The following is a 16,018-nucleotide window of genomic DNA, read 5'->3' as shown; positions in this document are numbered from 1 at the left end:
AAGGAGGGAACTGGGTCCATGCAAACAGCACAGGGCAGTAGATTTCTTCATAAATCTCCTCTGAGCAGAGCTTAAATAAATGGCAAAACACGATTTAACAGGTGAAGCTGAAATATTGGGCTGAGTAGAGAAATCCTTTTCAACAAAAGAACTGTACAGTAAGGTGGACAGTTAAAACCTTCAGGTGTAGCAATGGGGGAAAAAACCCCACAAACCAATTGTTTCTGCACTGTAACACTTCCTTTTAAGCAATGATTTGCCAATAACTTAGAACATTTTAGCAGGGCTCTCTCTCAAAACTTCCTCTTGAAATTTCAGACAGCAGTCTATCCTTCTCAACGGCAATTTTCTTATTGCATGAAACTCAAGAAGCATTTAATGCAGTGTTTAACAAACAAACAGGTATTTGCTGATCATGATCAGCACTCGCTTGTGAAATACCCAAGGTCCAAGAAATACCCAAGCCCAGGCTCAGCTGGAGATGTCAGAACTGCATGAAGATGCTCCTCATGGTACCAGGCACAATTTTTTATGTAAAAACCTGTGAGGGTTTGTGTGCAGGTGTGTGTGTGCACTGAGCTTTTTCACTCCTTCTCTTCCTCTCTCCCCACTCCTTCCATCCCCTGACACACATCCTGCAGACAGACACACCTTTTTTCCCAGAAAATCTTTATGCATTTGTGGGCCAGTCTCCAATGGACCTGCTTTAACAGAATCCAGAAGGTGATGCTTAAAGAAAAGGGAAAAACACTGAAAATGTTCCTGTAAGTTTGCCTGGTTTTTAAAAGGTTTTGATAGTCTGCAGCACCACTATTGCTACTAAGGATTTGACAACTTGTTCCATAGTCTCACATTGAAAATAATTATCTCAGCTTCTTCCTGTCACTTTTAAGCTTCAGTGTCATTACAATTAAGGTGTGAGTTACACCAGCAAGCATCTTGTTTGTGCATTAGCATTGGGAGCGCCTGCCCGCAGAATGGGACAGCACGCTGGGTTCTCAAAGACAGGAGCAGAGCAGGGCAGTAATGGGAGCCTGCACAGGGCTATTCCTGCATGATGAGTGTGCAGCAGCAGCTGCAAGTTAAAACTTCCACATAATGTCTTTATTCCATTCCAGTGCAAGAGATAGGTGCATGAGTGGCAGAGGTAGGGAAATACATTTAAATATCATAGGTTGTACATAATAGGTGCTGTGTGACTACGTGGGAGCTGTCAGGAGAGTCCAGCAGAGGTTCACCTCAGTCTGTGCACGGCCAGTTTGGCTTATTCCTGTGTGCTGGTCCTGTGGGAGCTTTTGAAGGTCACACATCAGTGCATGTCACTGTTATGTCACTGCCAGCCTCCCTTCTGAATAAGCTGTCACATCTGGAATGAGCTGAGATTCCAAGAGGAAGCTGAGCCCAACTAGAAGGGTACCCTCCTTACACAGCCACTGTGGAAGGTGACTGTCCCAGGTTCTGCTGTCATCAAAGAAAGGCTGTTGGCAAACTTCAGGAACAGCCAGGAACTTCAGGAAGGCTTCAGGCTGCAGCAGGCTGCAAGCTTCCATTCCAAATGCCCCTGCTATTAAAGCATGTGAGTGGAAGAGGCAGACAGAAAATGAGAACCATGTCTCGGACAATATGTAAGGCTTGGAAGAGATCTTGGCCAAATAGTTTTGCATATGGACCTGACCATTGTCTGTCAGGTGTTTCTAGACCTGAAAAGGCTAACTGATGTGAGCCAGTCCACAGCAGTGTCCCAGGGACCCAGGTGTCTCCCTAGTGTGGGTCACAAATAAAGCATAGCTGCAGAAAACCACTAGAATTCCTGAATCTAGGATAGCAGGAGTGGGGTTGCTGATGGAACTTCTTGCTTAATTATTCAAAAATGGGATGTGATAAAAGATAGACTAGCCCAGACTCCTCAGGATACTGAATCACAGAATCAGAATCATTTAGGTTGAGAAAGAGTTGTAAGATCATCAAGTCCACTGAGGCAGTCCCAGTGAGTCATGGCTATGTGGTTGCAGCACAATGCTTTAGGGATATGTTAAAGAAGAGCTGAGCTCAGACAGAATACAGGAGCAGATAGATTATCATAGGTACTACTTTTCCATCCTGAACAAAAGCACAATTAATAATAGGTGACATTTCATAAAATGTAAGTATCACTGAGGATACATATAGAGTTGGTGTGAAAGAAAACACTGGAAAGAAGGAGAGAAAGGAGTTTACTGAGGGGAATTTGTCAACATATGTCCTTCATTGTTCAGTGCTGAAACTCTTAGTCTTATATATTCATGTTTTAACAGTTACTGGGGTGAGAGAAAAAATCTGGGTATTACTGGGAAAGGATGTTATGAATTATATGACAGGACCAGCCTGCAAAAGATGATTCTGATATACCTTCTGGGTACATGAAACAATATACTAAGGTGGTTCATAGCTTCAGTTTTTTGAGGTCCAAAAGAGTCTTCTCTTGCTGTCCACAGAGTTTCAAGCACCTGCCTGTGCAGTCCCTACATTTAGAGGCATTCAAGCTCTGCAAGCATTGCTTGCTGAGGAAGCTGCCTGGGTCAGACTGTGCTTGACTGACTGCGTGTTCTGACAAGTGTTAATATTTCTCATTAATTTAACCTTCATTCTCAACCTTTGCCCATAATCTTTAATCCAAAGGTCCAGTATGTATCATTCATCTGTTTTACAAACAAAGCACACCAGAGGCCCGCAAGGCAACTTAGGCAGAGCTGGGAATAAACACCAGAAGCTGACACAACAGCCACAACTCGTTCTTCCTGACATACTGTCTGCCACCATAAATGGACTGTTCTTCTTTTTCTTTCAACATTAACTAATCTTCCTATCAAAGAAAAAGGGTTTGCTGTGTATCCAAGGATAGGCTGAAATCTTAAATTTATTCTGAAAATTGGTTTTGTGCCATTTAAAAGTATTTAGAAGTATGGATAGGAGAGTATGTCTTAACATCAAAAAACTAGAATCAAATTCTAAGACATTTTAAATTTAAGAATTAGTCTTATAATTTTAAAATGACAGTTGGGCTTCTATGGTCCCTGTTAAGATTAATATAATTAATGAACAGAAAGTCAAAGTAGCAGTCTGAATTATAACCAGGTGAAAACTCTTTCTTCTAACAACACCATTTATAAGAAACATGAATAAAACATGTCTGTGTATGAAATGGGTTGAGCAAGTTGCAATTCTAGATTTTCCAAACATGATCCAAACCAGAAAATAGAACAATTTGGCTACTGAATACTGAGCCCAGACAACTAAAACAATGAATCTGGGAATGTGTACAGCTGTGCCCAGTCCAGCATGATGGGTATCACTGAGAGGCATCTGTAGATGTGCATTGAGTTCATCAAATTTGACAGGTAGTTTGATAAAAGTATCAGAATTAGTCTTATCTCTTTCTTAACACAAAGTGGAGCCATCTGCAAAGCATAAGCAAAATTTGGTCTCCTTGAACTTAAGTGGAAGTTTCTGGGCATAAATTTGCTTTGCCAGTAGCACAGTCAGAGATGTCTTATGAAAAAATTGTAGAGCATCAGCTGAAAGCACCAATAGATATTCTATCACAAGCCATAAATATACTTGCAAATATGACAAGGAGTGCTTGTCTGTTGAACAGGGTTAAACAGCAACTATGTGATAAATTAAAAATTGGATCTTTAAATTTGGCCCTGATTGGACCTGGGGCAGAGACAATAACTTGGTCATTGTTTTTCAATTACTACAATGCAGGGAGAGGAAAACAACCAGCTCCAAAACAACAGATTTAGGGAATCAATTTAAAGAAAACATCTCTGTAAATATGAAGTATTAAAAATACTGTTTTGCAAGGAGGAGTTATTCCTAGAACTTTAGCACTACAACAGAAAGAAAAGAAACTAAATGCTGAAGCTCTTATAACTTTTAAATACATTAAGAAACTCTTAACAAGTGGCCAGACTGTTAGGAATAAATATTGTCCAAGCTTCAGATGTTAAGTTGCAAGGAAAGGAGATGAGGAGATGAGGACTGAGAGAGGAAATGGATGAAAGTGAATCCTCAAGGCCCACTGGTCAGATCAAGGCTGGGGGCAAAGACAGCTACTCAAGCTCCACCCCCAGAGGAAATATCTTGCAAACAGACTTTAAAGAAGTGAAAGGCACCAGTCATTCCTTGAGGCAGCAGAAGTACAGGAGGCCATTCACAGGGAGCTTCAGAAGCTGCATACAGAGGACACATTGATCAGATATGGGCCAAGGTGAGAAAGGGGAAAGCCCATCCTGTGATGCTCTTCGTTGCTTTCTTGCATCCATACTTCAAGTTCAGCTCTGTAATGGACACTGAGAGGTCACTACTTCTCTAAGGAGTTTTGACCCAAGAAAAAAAAGTAAGAGAAAATTCTTCCATTGAAAGTCAGGAGAAGGATTTTCATAGGAACTGCATTTTTTTCACTTGAGTGCATGGGAAAAGCAAGCTTATCAGAACAAGATTTGGCAGTGCAGGCATATTAACTGATATAAAAATGTATTTTGCAAGTAGGAAGGGAAAGTCTGCAGCTATTTGGAGTTGTCAGAAAAGTGCAAATAACAGACTGGCAGATCTGATATAAGAGAAAGAAGCAAAGCAGAACTCTGGGGTTATATCACTGCAAAGGCTGAGGAAGACTACAATGAGCAGAGAAGGCTGAAGGCTGAAGTTAAGGCAGAGAGGATACAAAAATTGGGGGGCTGGGGGGTTTGTGGTGGTTTCTTTGTTGCTGTGGTGTGGTGGGTTTTTTGCTCACATGCTAATATTTATAGATATGCAATCAGACCAGTTTAATAATGATTATAAAGGGTCTTAGGTTGCTTTTCCAGCTCCTACTGTTCTAAAGACAAACCTCCCCAAGCCCTCAGCTTGTTCTACAATAGATATGCTTCACTGCTAAGTTTCTGAAGATTATTTTTTAATAGTAGGTAATGTTCCTGAAAAAATGATTCGTGCTTCTCACCTCAATACCGTAAAAAAAAAACCCCATTCCTCTGGAATTTGTTAGACTGTGACTGCATAGCTTAAACTACCAACATAGTTATTTCAAGGCTTGTCTGAACTTGATAAATTTAAGATCATGTTGAAAAAACCTTTACATTAAGAAATCTGGTTGAACATAAGATGATGGTATTTTTACTCAATAATGGCACAGGGTAACAATTTTCCACTCCTAAGCACCTCACTCTTTCCTATTCTCCCTCTTCGCAGGGGAAGGAAAAAAATCTTTTTCTTCTGTTATTCTGCACTTCATTTAAACCATCAAACGATCTCCTATTAGAAATCCCTCCATAGGCTCCAGTGATGTCAGATCCAAGCCAATCTTGGATGTTTATTCTTTGGCCACTGACTGAAGCCCTAGTTCTCATGCAAGAACATTCTACAGCATATTTTAGGAGTGTTCTCTCTCCAATTCTCCCGTCTCTCCCACTGCTAAATGACAGTCCAGTGTCCATCAACATGTTCCTGTTAGGTGCTTCCAACAGTGGCAGCTGTGTGACACATCATGGGACTAGAGACCACAACATGCCTAAAAATACACGAGTGCTTCTCAGCTCAGTCAGGTTTATTTCTCATTCAGAGGCAGCAAGGCTGTGCCTCTGTTAGGCTGACACCATCTCAGAATGGTAGAATTAATTGAGTTCAGCCAGATTTTTATCCAAGTAACTCACAAATATTCAATTCTCTCAGGTTTCTCTCCTCTTAGATGCTTTTCTGATTTTTCTTTAGTACAAGATATACTACTGCTTCTATATTTAATTATGCAGACAACTTCTAACAGCCTGTGCAAAATGGAGTCTTTTAAAGAAAAAAATGTTCATACATAAATTATTTCTAATTTTCATGGAAGCCTCATGTGGGTACCAGTTACCTGTAGAAAGGAATAAGCAATTCTTCAGAGTGTGTTTGTGCTCCTTCCTCTTTGGATGTACCCTCAAGCATTTTTGCTCTTCTCATTTTTTCTAGCTGCAACGCAGCCAAGTACCAACTGGCATCTGAAAGAAAATGCAAGAGAACACCACACAAGTAAATTCTCTAGTGAAGAACTGATTGTGAGGAGAGGACAGGCCTTCACTATCACCTTCAATGGAACAGAACGGCCTGAGCAAAACTTAATATTCATTGCAGAAACAGGTATGGCCCCCAGCTTCTTTTACAGAGAATAGTTCTGCCTCAGGACATTCTTCTGGCCCAAGATGCAGTACAGAGCAGCAAGAGAACACCTCAGAGCCAACATGCTCATTCACACAGCAATGAAACTGTGTGAGGTGTTTGTTGTGTTACTCCCACCTCAGCCACAGCTTCCCTCAGTTGCCAATGCATGGCACAAATTCACCTGAGGGGAGGGTTGGGAGGGTTACATCCCTGCTGACTTTGTTGATGTTTCAGCTCTGTTTCAGCATCTCTGAATCTCTGTTTCAGCAAGCCTGGGAAAAAAAATGTTATTTATTTTTCTTGAAAGGTCCAAAACCCTCAAAAGCGACCAAGACCCTGGCCACGTTTGATATCTCCAGCACAGTGAGCAAGGAGGGCTGGAGTGCAGTTCTACAGTCCAGCAGCTCCAGCTCTGTGAGCATCTCCATTTCCAGCCCACCTAATGCTGTCATTGGACGCTACAGGCTGGGTGTTCAAAGTGGCAGCTCCTCTCCAGCAAGTCTTGGCACTTTTGTTTTGCTTTTTAACCCTTGGTCTTCAGGTATGAATATGTCAGATTTCCTCTAAAGACTTAAGTTGCTTTTAGCTTCATTTGTATTTGCATTCTCCATTTGAGCTATACTCTAATATAGCAGCTGAAAATTGACAACATAACGTATCAGTGACCAGAAAAAGGTGTCTAACAGTTTCTTAGGATCTTCTGGTACATAAAATCAGCTCTGCGGCATGCACATGCTGGAGAGTTCATTGCTCTAAAAGATAAGCTTCTGCTTTTGACAGAGCTTCCCTACTTCTGCACAAGTTTAGAAGTGTGTGTCTGGTTCTGTAGAACCAAGAAAAGAGTCATATTTACCATTTTCTCACAGATTTGGCAGTGTCATGCCTCCATCTTCATTCAGACACCTCCCACTTCTTTCTCTAATTGTAGAAGATCCTGAGTTTCATGATCTGTTTATAGCAGCAAGAACAGCAAAGGGTGGATATCTGCAAGCACCCTTATAGACAGAGAGCAAGGCTCCTGAGGTTTTGTTTTATTTTGCCTGCTGTATTTGTACATCTCTCTGTTTTGGTTTTTCAGGTGATGATGTGTTCATGCCTAACAAGGCTGAGTGTGAGGAATATGTGCTAGAAGAGTTTGGCATCATTTTTGCAGGCAATAAAAATCATATCAGCAGCTTTGGATGGAACTTCGGCCAGGTAAATGTAGCACTGAAACACCAGACACTGCTTCTGCATGAACTGGGTCATTTGGTTTTTCCAGTTCATTGCATACATCTCTGAAGAGCAGAGCTCTGGTGTTGCAATCAGCACTTGGCCAAGCCCTGTTTCACTGATCAATACGAGGATTTGTAATTTACTAGTCCCTGTTCTGCCTTGGAAAGCAGCCAGCAGAAACATTAATATCTTTACTAAGACTATGTAGCCTTAACTTAGTAAAGTACTGTAGCAATGTTGAGAGGCCTCAAGTCCACAGATTCCAAGTTTTGAAAAGCTCTGTGAGTTCTGATTTTCAGAGTTTGTTGTGGCCACATTTTGATATGGTTGATGACTGGCTGAGCTCTCCAGCACTTCAATCAGTGATTTAAAAACCCCATCCAACATTAATACAGCTGTCTGCATCCTGATTTTTAGTAATCTGTGTTTTCAAAACACTGATTTATTTCTGTACCACAGTTTCAAGAAGATATCCTCAATATTTGCCTGTCCATAATGGATCGAAGCTTATACTACCGTCAGGATCCTGTCACGGATGTGTCTCACAGACACGACCCCAGGTACCTGGGCCGTGTTCTCAGTGCAATGGTAAGCAGCATGTTCATAAAATATCCTTTAAAAGTAGTCAGTGAAAGTAAATATGAAAACATTTCATAGAGAATTTTAGGCCTCTGTCTGTATGCACCAGACAATATGGGTGGTGAAGTGTGGGCCTATGTGGTCATCTGATCTGGGCCTGCCAGATTTATCTCCTCTGGGACAGTTCTGACATTTATCACTTTGATATCCAGTAGTCAAACTAAAAATGTAAGACAGGGGTGATTGAGGGACCAGTTCCTTGGAGGTGTTTAGTCCAGTCCCCCATCTGAAGTGGAATTACTGGGTACTAGATCAGCTCAGCCATGGATTTGCCAGGCTGCTTTGAAGCTCTCCGAGGAAGGAGGTTTTGTGGTCTCTGTGGGTGACCAGTCCAGAGCTGCCCTACCCTCCTAATGAGGAATTTGTCTCTTATGTCAAATACTATTTTCCCAAACTACAGCTTTCTGCTGTTGCCTCTTGGTATATAAAAGAGAAAGGTTAGTTAGAACACACATTCAGATGGATGTAAACTGGTTTTACATTCCCCGCACCCACCTTTACCAGACAGAACTAGGCCAGTTCTGTCTGGTTAATCTCTTAATGGTTAGAATCTCAGCTTCTCCCCGTAGATTGTGTGTGCAGGACCCCTGAGCATCTTGCAGCCGTCCCTGGTGGGTCCTCTTCAGTGTCTCAACATCCCCTTGAGCTGACAGACCCAAAACTAGAGACAGGACTCCTGGCACAGCCTTGCTAGGCATAATTAAAGGGGGTTAACAAGCTCTCTCAGCCTCCTGGTCACACTTTCCCCAAGTGTACTACACAGCCTACTGTGAACTTTCCCTTTTTGATGAGAGAGGACTGTTGGCATAAACAAACAAACAAACAAACAAACATTAAATGTATTATATGTGTAAATATATATAAAAAGAAAAGTAAATATAAACATATATAATTAATTAAATCAATAAATAAATATGTGTATGTGTATATATGTGTATATATATGTATATATATATGTGTATATATATGTGTATATATATATATATGGCATTTGCTATAACTCCCAGGGCCCTTTCAGACAGGTTGTAAACTCTTAATTTGCCTCATCATAAATTTAGTGAATATCTTCTCAGGTCAACGCCAATGATGACCAAGGGGTGGTGCTAGGAAACTGGAGTGGAAAGTATGAGGGTGGTAAAAATCCCAGCAGCTGGACAGGAAGTGGTGAAATCCTGCAAAGCTGGAAGAAATCAGGATTCAAACCTGTTAAATACGGACAATGTTGGGTTTTTGCAGCAGTATTGACTACAGGTATGTTTTATGTCATGCACATGACTGACATTGCACAGATCCTGTTAAAAGAAGCACTAAGAATACTTCCGATATGGAAGCCTTTAAAGACATTACTATGCTATATGAAGCCTGCATGTAAATATGAAATATTGCTTTCTGACTGTGGTTTTCTCTTCACCCTTTAGTGCTGAGATGTCTGGGGATTCCCACTCGTACAATTACAAACTTCAGTTCTGCCCATGATGCAGATGGAAATCTGCGTGTGGACGAGTTTTATGATGCAGACGGAAATCATTTGGAGAGGGGAGCTGACAGCGTGTGGTAAGGCTCAATATTTAATAGCAGAGCTTATCAATGCCAATAGTTTCTCCAAGTGCAGAGCATAGATTCTAATGATAAATGCTTTATCTTCTTAAAAATTGCCTTATAAACTACTACACACACAGAAAGCATCAATAAAAAATGCTACAAAATAATACTACAAAACTTGGTGTTTTCAATCTTTCTCAGTTAAACAAAGAACTGTGACGCTAATTGCAACAGCTAATTGAAGTCAGGGCAGGCAAAATTACAGTTAAGATGCCACAGATGATTGAAAATTTTCTATACTGCACTGGATGTATCAAACAGTGGGGACTTCACCTAGTTTGAAGCCATTCTTCAAAACCCATTCACGTTAAACTGTAACATTTCAACAGAACCAGCTTTCTTGCAGTGGCATCAGTTGCAGTGCAAGTAATTTAACTACTGCCTCTATTAAGCATCACATGCAGTTCAAACAAGCTTGCATTCAGCAAAGAGCAGAAGCAGTCCCTCAGTTTTGGTCTTGTTTATTCCCCTTCTTGTTTTGGACCCATTCTATCTACACATGACATGTATAACTGAAGGAAACCTAAAGCTAAAACTAAGGATGTGCTCAAAGCTTTTGGAGAAGAATAGGCTCAAGGCATCTTGTATAACTTCACAAATTTGATTTCTGCCTTTGAACATTTGTATTTATTCCACAATGGAATTTTCAGCACCTTTCTAGTTAATGCAGTGAGGGTCAAGGTAGAAGTGGTGAGTCTCAGATAAGAACTGTGCAAATAAAGGCATTTAATCCATGTAACTAAGATTGCTGATTAAAGGAGATGGACAGGAATCCACAAATACGTACTAGTAGCTTACCTTGTTCATTCTTGCACACAGGAATTTCCATGTCTGGAATGAAAGCTGGTTTACACGCAATGACTTGGGGGCCTCATACAGTGGATGGCAAATTCTGGATGCAACTCCCCAAGAAGAAAGTGGAGGTACACAAATTTTATTTCAGGACTAATGTTGAAAATTTATAAAGTCAGTTAGTTTTAGAGAGAATTAAAAAAGTAAAATCATTGTTAAAGCAAATTGTTAACCTGCTCAGAAAGAGTTGCAGAAGAAAACATTTATTGGTTGCATTAGAAAAGCTTCAGGTGATCTGTGGATGCTAAGAAAAAAAAAGGAATTCCAGGAACAGTTTTTACAGCAATTCCTATATTTCCAATGTAGGTATCAAGTGCTATTGAAAATGAAGGGATAATATAAAATAAATCAAGTGTACTTTCAGAATAAACAAAAGATACATTGATGATTGGCCGTGTATGAGAGTTTATGTGGATGAAAGGGCTTGAATGGAGCAGCAGCACTGGGCAGTTCAGGAGTCAGTGATAAATACCTGTCTAATAATGTGCTTATTGACAAAGATGATGCCTAAATTCCTTTTCCTTGATGCCATAGGAATTTATCAGTGTGGTCCTGCCTCACGGCACGCCATCAAAGAAGGAGAAGTAGATCTGGACTACGACGGCCCATTTGTGTTTGCAGAAGTGAATGCAGACTGCATGTACTGGAATTATGACTCTGCAACTGGAAAGAAAAATCTGATTTTCTCCAAGTCCACAGAAATTGGTGCTTCCATCAGTACAAAGGCAGTTGGTAGAGATGATCGTGTAGATGTCACCAGTGATTATAAATATGAGGAAGGTAAAACCATTGGTTCTTCTGATCCCATAGCTGCTTCATTCCCAAAAGTACATAAATTTTCAGTTAGAAATCTCTTAGTGCATTTATAAAATAGTAGCAGAATTTATACTTCATTTATTCAATTCCTACAGAAAAGGGGAGAAAAGGTACTAAGTAAAAAAAAACCAAAACTGTCTTGCCCTTTTTGATACGGAATTGCTTCGTGGGACCTAAATAAGTCCAAGTATCTCCAAATAAAGTGTTCACTGTTCCATCTGCATGCACTGTCTGCCTCTGCTTAGTGAGAATTAGGCTACAGCCCAGTTATTTGTCTGCAGGACAAAAAGCCTGTTGCACAAACCTGAGCTAAATCAGCACTTAAGCCCAGGAAAAGCAACTCCTTCAAAGGGTGCAAGAGCACAGCACCTCCTCAGTCCTTCGGGTCTGATTGTCCCCATGTTACATTTCTCTTTTTCCTTGGCTCATGAGCAGCCTCCACTTCTCCTGTTAAACTGTCATTACCTCAATCCATGACCTCAATCCACGAGCTCTCTCCCCTCCTTTGGAAAAGGGCAGTGAGATGGATGGCTGGCTCCCTGCCAGACTCAACCCATCACACAGTGCCATCAGCCTGGCCCAACATTTGGGGCTTTCTCTGTGCTAGCAAATAAAAATTCACCTTTCTTAATGTTATAGACATAAAAAGGGATAGAAATGGGGAAAGAGAAACTTTAAACTTAAGATTTTACATCAGAAAAAAATGTTATTAGAAGGACAGTGATGTTACTGACTGCAGACCCAAAAAATAAGGTATGGCTGTGGAAAACAGAGGGCCTGTTTATCTCTAAGCACAGACACTGCATCCTGGCTAGCTTGTCTCTAGAAGCCATGAAAAATAAGAGATGCATGTTAACTGTTGAGGATAATTTTCATGGTTCTTCCTGACAGGCTCTGCAAAAGAAAGAGAAATTTTTAAAAAAGCCCGTAAGAAGCTAGGACTGGGGGATAAATTTGATCCTACAGCACCAAAACAAGAGGAAATTGAGCAGAAGCCTGACATCTCAGGAAAATTCAAGGTGACTGGCTCTTTAGAAGTTGGCAAAGATCTCAACCTGCTTCTGGTTCTCGAAAATTTACAATCTGATGCTAAGGCTGTAAATGTAAATATGACTGCATGGAGTACTCTGTATACCAGAAGACCAGTTAATGAGATCTGGAAGGACTCCATATCTGTTACTCTGGCCCCGAAGGAAGGTAATTTTTCAAATTCCTTTTAATCATAATGGTTTTATCAGTAAATGGGCATTGGAGGCAGGTCAGCTTGGGGAAAAAAGCTCTAACAAACTGCAATCCTAAATCCCTACATAGAAAAGGCTGAGAAAAAGGCATGTTTCACACTGTCTGGTCCCCAAGTGCTTTTCACATTTTGGAAAATGTTACCATTAAGAGCCTGAGATAAGAGATATGTCAGCATCTCCAATGTGAGGTGAAAGATCATTGAATCACAACTGATACTGTCTTGCATGAATCTTAGGCTTCAAGTAATTAGCAAAAAGTAGAAATAAGAATTCATTTCTTAATATGTAATTTAACTTCAGGAGAGGCACCAGTAAACTCCTTAAGCTCCAGGTGCTGCATTTTTCAGAGCAATAGGGGGGAAAACGAGCCAGGTAATACAGTGGCAGTGAATGAAGGAGGGATAACATTGAAGAAATCACTATCTATCTAAAGCAAACTGATAGATTTGCCTGAATTAATTTTGGCAGTGATGGCTGAAGGCCCTCCTAGTCCTAATCACAGCATAAAAAGAAAATACTAATGTTAGATATGAACCTCTGTGGGCTTATAAAAGTCTGTACCAAGTTGTTTTGGGTTTTTTTCCTTCCAGAAAAACAATTTCCCATTAAGATAAAGTATCCTGAATACCAGCAGCAGTTAACTACAGACAAAACAATCCAGGTCACAGCTTTATGTCATGTAAAAGATGGGATGCAAGTGCTTGTGAAAAGAAACATCACCCTGGACAATCCTGCCATCGACATACAGGTAAATTCCCTTTGCTGTAACTAACTGCAGTGGCAGAGAAAAGGGAAAGTGAGTTCTTTGTGAGCACTTTCTTCCCTGAAAAAATGTTCTGCTCACATTCTGCCATGGTTCATCAAAGCCTCTCATAATATCTCCTCTTCTGATGCCTGAAGAGGCTCAGACAGGAAAGAACACTGAGGACCTGCCCTCACAAGCATTTTCTTTGCACAGGTACATGGTGAAGCAAAAGTGAATAAAGAGGTGGTTGTGGAAGTGGCATTTACCAACCCAATCAATTCAGAGGTGAAGGACTGCGTGCTGCAGGTGGAGGGCAGTGACCTGCTCCAAGGAATCCTGGAGTTACGGTGAGTGCAAGAGACGTCTCCCTTCTGCTGTCAAAGACACATGAGCAAGAATGTGGGCATGGATGAGTTGGAACTGAACTGTTTCAGGGATGAGACATCATTGTCTTCTTGTTGTAACCTGGGAGGCCACTCAGTGTGACACCTCAGAACAAAGCACAAAGTGATGAACCAGCTCTTCATCTAGGCTGGGCTTTGGCTCCATGGTTTGGGAGGTCAAATAATTGCTGCCATAATTGGACAGAACTTGTTTTCCTGCCTATCTAGCAGGACCACACTCTTCCAGAAAAAAATTCATGCTTACCCAAGCTGTAATTGTTGCTGAGGCTGTCTATCCTGCTATAGGCCAGAGGGGTTGCACCTTCTTGTTCTGATCAAAGGCCAACGATAGGATACACGACTATTTCTGTCCAGTCCTACCCAAATTACAACATATATCAACCAGGATAATTTTTTCACTTTATTAAATGGACTGCAGGGGCCAATCTGGGTGCACAGCATTGTAAATAAATTGTATTTATATGCAACAGGTAGAAATACATGTAAAAAGCAGATACAGCAGTGTCTCGGCTTTAGGAATAAAATTAATACTGCTGAGACACAGGTTGTGATCTCAAAAGTGGGACCTCTGAAAGGCACAAACCCAGGTCTGCTCCATGCTCAGCTTTTCCAGACACAGCAGATCACAGTTTGAGGAGGATAGGTTTTACAGAACAGCTACCATGACAAGCAGCTTTTTCCAAAATGAGAGCTACAGGCACACAAATTTTCAAGCTCTGCTTTCAGAGCTCTACCAAGTAATTATCATAGGAGATTAATAAAGAGAGTCAAGAAACCATTTGATGATGTTGAGAAAGTGATTGAGAAGACTGGAATAAAATACTTTTTTTTTTTTACTATAGATCCCAGTTTCCTGTTATATGCTTTGGTGATTTTATATCTTTTTCTGCCCTTTTTCCTTCAGTATTTTATAATTGAAACAGAAAGATTAAATTTCCAGACTGTCCCTCATTCTGTACAAACAAGAAATTACACAAAAATTTCAACATATCCTCACAAATGCAATTATTTCTGGAAAATACCAGGGATATAGGAACCTGCTCTTTAGCTGAACACACAAACACAAACAAACACAGCAATTTAACATTGCCATTTGCACTTGAGCAATTAGGAATGGTTCATCCCATCATTTATAATTTCTCCTGAGGGAATTTACCAATCTCATGTTGTCTATCCTACACAATTTTATCCTCAGGCAAGACAAGACAATATGTCAGGATAAGGGAAAAACATTAACAACTTTCCAAGAGTTAGAAAACACACTGGTGTAAGACTTTTTAACTTCCATTCAGAATTTCCTGCTCTGTAAACACTGAGGTTTTCTTGGTGCTATAATCCATTCTATTTCAAGAACTGGTATTAACATCCTCCGTGGTCTCAGATTATTCTGTGGTAATGATTCAGTGATGTGTTTTACACCCTCTGTTCTGCATGAAATCTTATCTCACATATTATTATGTCCTTCTTTGTGGGCTTATCTGGGTTACTGCATAATGAATTTGTGAGAGCCCTTAATGAATAGATTTGAGTCTTTAAGTACTTATCAGATACCATGTGTGGTGTTTTCATGGCCATCTTACTTGGAAGTGATAAGAGTTCTTATTCCAGGTGGAAGATGATTAGTGAAGAAACAAACATGATGCATAAGCCTGTTTTCAACTTATATTTTCCCTCTGTTTCTTTTTATTTTAGCATACCACCACTGAAAGCCAGTGAGAAATCCAGTACCAAGTTTAAACTTATCCCTTCTGAGGCGGGTCCCAAACATCTACTTGTTAATTTCTCCTGTGATAAATTTGTAGATATCAAGACCTTTAAGATGGTAAATGTGATTAACTAATCTGAAGATATACAAGAAATGGTCTGTGTGTGTATAAACTGAAAAAAATACGATAAGAAATCTTATATAGAAAACAACGAGATAATCAGCAAAACAAATCTTCACTTCCTCTGATAAAGGGTCACCAACATCATATCATTGCAATTTTACATTGTAATTTTTAATAAACTGAGGAATGGTTGATTGTTCATTTACTGTTGTGGGCATCCATGTTATTAAAAAGAACATTTTACCTTCTACTTAGAGACTCTGACTTACATCTGTCTTTCTTTGGAATTAATTCCTCCTGGCTCCAGATGCCATTAACTCATTTTTACATATGAAAGCTTTATCCTGTGGACTCCCAAGGCAGTGTTCCTCCCTACTGGGACTGTGATACTACAACATAGTGAGGATGACTTGCAGAATTTATATCACTTAGCTTTGTCTTCTGTCGTGACATTTTCCTTTTATTTTTCTTTTCTTTCTTTTTGGTAAATCACAGTGA

The 16,018-nt window shown here is 40.2% G+C and overlaps 1 protein-coding gene across 1 annotated transcript; it reads left to right on the top strand.

Moving 5' to 3' along the window:
• Nucleotides 1-426: 426 nt before the first annotated feature.
• Nucleotides 427-15,770, top strand: LOC111938196 (protein-glutamine gamma-glutamyltransferase E-like). Its single transcript, XM_023939834.2, has 13 exons — nucleotides 427-4,252; nucleotides 5,989-6,156; nucleotides 6,485-6,718; nucleotides 7,256-7,374; nucleotides 7,852-7,980; nucleotides 9,105-9,282; nucleotides 9,450-9,585; nucleotides 10,453-10,556; nucleotides 11,020-11,265; nucleotides 12,193-12,498; nucleotides 13,133-13,290; nucleotides 13,501-13,634; nucleotides 15,384-15,770. The coding sequence occupies exons 1-13, from the start codon at nucleotides 4,243-4,245 to the stop codon at nucleotides 15,529-15,531; spliced, it is 2,070 nt and encodes a 689-aa protein (XP_023795602.1). The 5' UTR covers nucleotides 427-4,242; the 3' UTR covers nucleotides 15,532-15,770.
• Nucleotides 15,771-16,018: the final 248 nt, after the last annotated feature.

Source organism: Cyanistes caeruleus, chromosome 16 (genome assembly GCF_971803275.1).
Source record: "Cyanistes caeruleus chromosome 16, bCyaCae1.hap1.1, whole genome shotgun sequence".
Taxonomy (NCBI): domain Eukaryota; kingdom Metazoa; phylum Chordata; class Aves; order Passeriformes; family Paridae; genus Cyanistes; species Cyanistes caeruleus.
Note: the sequence above shows the minus strand (reverse complement) of the source record. Positions and strands in the feature narration are given on the sequence as shown.

Bases quoted from the DNA above. Each gene is read 5' to 3' on its own strand.
- LOC111938196 (XM_023939834.2), top strand. The intron at 9,586-10,452 runs GTAAGGCTCAAT...TCTTGCACACAG, and splicing joins AGGGGAGCTGACAGCGTGTG to GAATTTCCATGTCTGGAATG. The intron at 12,499-13,132 runs GTAATTTTTCAA...TTTTCCTTCCAG, and splicing joins TACTCTGGCCCCGAAGGAAG to AAAAACAATTTCCCATTAAG.